This window comes from Cynara cardunculus (genome assembly GCF_001531365.2).
Source record: "Cynara cardunculus var. scolymus isolate 2C chromosome LG 14, CcrdV1, whole genome shotgun sequence".
NCBI classification, from domain to species: Eukaryota; Viridiplantae; Streptophyta; class Magnoliopsida; order Asterales; family Asteraceae; genus Cynara; species Cynara cardunculus.
In genome coordinates this window covers 5851633-5855121 of record NC_037541.1, presented here as the reverse complement: position 1 = coordinate 5855121, position 3489 = coordinate 5851633, and the positions used below count along the sequence as shown (strand labels likewise).

The following is a 3489-nucleotide window of genomic DNA, read 5'->3' as shown; positions in this document are numbered from 1 at the left end:
ACAACCATTTGATACAACTTATTTATATTTCTTATGCATATCGCATTCAGTTAATTTTCTTAATTTACATATATATGTTCATAGTTACTGAATATATATATATATATATATATATATATATATATGAATGAGTTATATAGAGATATGAATAGATTGAAAATGTGTATATGAAAAGCATACATGATAGTTTAATTGTGTAATGTATATATTACTAGAAATTCAACAATCATATTAAATCCAAGAAATAAAAGGATATMGGGTTCATCGGGTTGGGTTGAGTTCAAATAATAGTAACCCAATATCAATCCAATACATACGGTTTGACAATTTTACAATTCGATTAGATATCGGGTTGCTTCGAGTTGGGTTATTCCGCTTCGGGTTGAGTTGGGTTGATTGGATTGGTCGTGTTTTTGAACACCCCTAATCACGGACCTGGTTAAAATACAGAAAAAAATTATCAGATTCATTCCAGGTATGCAATTGTGAAGACCATATTTGTAATTACAACGGTATATATTACAAATTATATGTTACGGACATAGTAATATTTGGATAAATCGAAAGAGAAATAACTAAAATACCAATTTAAATTGTAAATTGTTGAAATAACTCTTTGAATAAAAACAATTATATGTATATAAAATTAGTTGATAAAAAGCCAATACACCTTTTCGTCTTTGGTATTTGTCTCCTCCAATAAGTATCATTGACAAAAGGCATCACTTCTTGTTCACCAAATCTGTTTCGTTGAAGATGCAGTCATCAATCACTACCATTTTCTTCTTTCTCTTTTTCTTTATCTGCTTCAATGGACCAACAATGGCGGATTCAGATGACACCATTGAAACCAACTTCCGACTTCCATCTCCTTTACCCAAATGGCCTTCAGGTACGTACCTACTGTTTCTCCTTATTTTCTTCATATCCCATTTGAATCTGTGTAAATCCAATGCTGATATCACTTGGTTCTCCATTGGCACACCTTCTGGTTCGTCTCATGAATGATACAAGATTTGTTCTTTTTTAATTTTAGGTGGAGGGTTTGCAGCTGGAGCCATTGATTTGGGAGGATTAGAAGTGAGTCAAGTAACAACATTCAAGAAAATGTGGGCAACAAATGAAGGAGGATCAGATAATGTTGGGGCAACATTTTATGATCCTGTTGCAATCCCACAGGGGTTTCACAGTTTAGGCTCTTATGCCCACCCAAACAACATCCCATTTTTTGGCCATATTCTGGTGGGAAAAGATGTATCAAATGACCCTTCAAAACCCACTCTCAGATCGCCAATTGACTACACTCTTGTTTGGAGTAGTGAGTCTGTAGACATCAAGAAAGATGGTGAAGGTTACATTTGGGTCCCAGTTCCACCTGACGGCTACAAACCGGTCGGGTTTGTGGTTGGTGGCTCGTCTGCGAAGCCACCGCTCGATAAGGTTCGTTGTGTCCGTGAAGACCTAACCGACACGATGAACATGACGGATTTGGAAACGGGTATGTGGGTGTGGGGCTCCGGTAATGATCTCGATCTCGATGGTTTGAATGTGTATGCTTCCATGGCTGGTTTTGTGGTTGGAGATCCAAGTGTGGGCAACGACGCATCGAGACCATCTTGTTTGAAGAATTCGAATGGCAATTTATCGAACTCCATGCCGAATTTGAACCAGATCGAAGCATTGATTCAAGCGTATGCTCCAGTGATTTACTTTCATCCTAATGAACCTTACCTTCCCTCTTCAGTAGATTGGTTTTTCCAAAATGGTGCTTTGGTTTATCAAAAAGGGGTAGAGTCCAAACCCAAACCAATCGAGATCCATGGCTCGAACCTCCCACAAGGTGGCTCGAACGATGACACATATTGGCTAGACCTTCCAGCCGATGGTTCAAGCAAAGATAGAATCAAGAAAGGGGATTTAGAAGATGCATGTGGTTATTTCCATGTTAAACCCGTATCTGGAGGGTTATTTACCGATATTGCCATTTGGGTATTTTACCCTTTTAATGGTGGGTCAAGGGCAAAAGTGGAATTCCTCAACATCGATTTGGGAAAGTTGGGTGAACATGTAGGTGATTGGGAGCATGTGACTTTAAGAGTTAGTAATTTTAATGGTGCATTACACAGTGTTTTCTTTTCGCAACACAGTTGGGGCAAATGGGTGAGCGTTTCAAATCTCGAGTTCCACACCGGTAATAAACCGGCGGTTTACGCATCATTACACGGCCACGCATCATACCCGAAACCGGGCTGCGTTCTGTTGGGGTCAGGAGGGGGGGATATTGGAGTGCGAGACGACACGGCTAAGAGCTCTAAGGTGATGGATACGGGATTGCACGCGGTGGTTGTTGCGGCAGAGTATCTGGGGTCGGCGGTGGTCGAGCCACCGTGGTTGAATTACGAGAGAAAATGGGGCCCTAAAATCGATTATGATGTAGATAAAGAGATGAAGAAAGTGAAGAGGGTGATGATAGGGAAATTAAAGAAGGCATTTGAGAGATTTGTGGGGGGTGTTCCAAAGGAGATGTTGGGTGAAGATGGACCAACAGGTCCAAAAGTGAAGACCAGTTGGAGTGGGAATGAAGCTGTTTGATGTTAATGGTTTGAAAGTGGTTGAACAAACTTCAACCTATTTTCAATGAACGTATGGTTTTTAAAAATTTAATAGAATTTTAATTTTTAGTGATATTGTTTATCAACGTAATTTCATAGAGTCATTCGGTCTCGACCATTAGTTGTGAATCGGTGTAATGTTGACCATATTATAAAGCGTCTTATCTAAAAATGTTACAATAGGTTTATAGGATGTTTTTCGATCATTAGTTGTGTATCTGTGTAATATAACGGGATTATAAAATTTATTATAACTTTTATTACAAAAAAAGAATGTTTAATTAGTTCTTTTTAGTCGTTTTACTTTCCTTTTTTTACTAATTGTATACCCACATGATACTGTGCGGTGCATTTCGATTCAAATTCAAGAACTCAAAGCCTCAAGCATTCTTGTTACCTAATGCATCTCTCGATTTTATTTTTTACAGTTTTGGGTATTTTTAAATTATTAGAAAGGTACTTGCATAATGTAGCGAGATACATCTCGATTTGATGTTTTGTTTTATTTGTTTTTGTCTCAGTCAATGTTATAATACGGCTTTACATGGTTTTGGAAAAAAACAATAATGTTTTTATTTTTGAATAAAATATAAATATGAATATATCATAAAATTTTGAAAAGAAAAAAGATATTAGTACAAAACTACCTATTTAAAAACCACAATGATGGTGCCTAATTGGTTTGAGCTTGACTTCAAATGTCAAAAGTGTCGGAAGGTCCCAGGTTCAAATCCAAAGAGGAACAAAATCTCATTGTGGCCACGGAGGTTCAAATGCGGTGACTCCGGGCTACCTGCAAAGCAGGTGATCGCCTTAGGATTAGTCGGCTTGCATAATATCCAGGTTAATCAAAAAAAAAAAAAAACTAACTATTTAA

The 3489-nt window shown here is 37.5% G+C and overlaps 1 protein-coding gene across 1 annotated transcript; it reads left to right on the top strand.

The window, feature by feature from the left end:
- Nucleotides 1-747: 747 nt before the first annotated feature.
- Nucleotides 748-2685, top strand: LOC112526762. The gene is made up of 2 exons (XM_025137177.1): nucleotides 748-892; nucleotides 1037-2685. Exons 1-2 carry the CDS (start codon nucleotides 757-759, stop codon nucleotides 2590-2592), a joined length of 1692 nt encoding a protein of 563 aa, XP_024992945.1. The 5' UTR covers nucleotides 748-756; the 3' UTR covers nucleotides 2593-2685.
- Nucleotides 2686-3489: the final 804 nt, after the last annotated feature.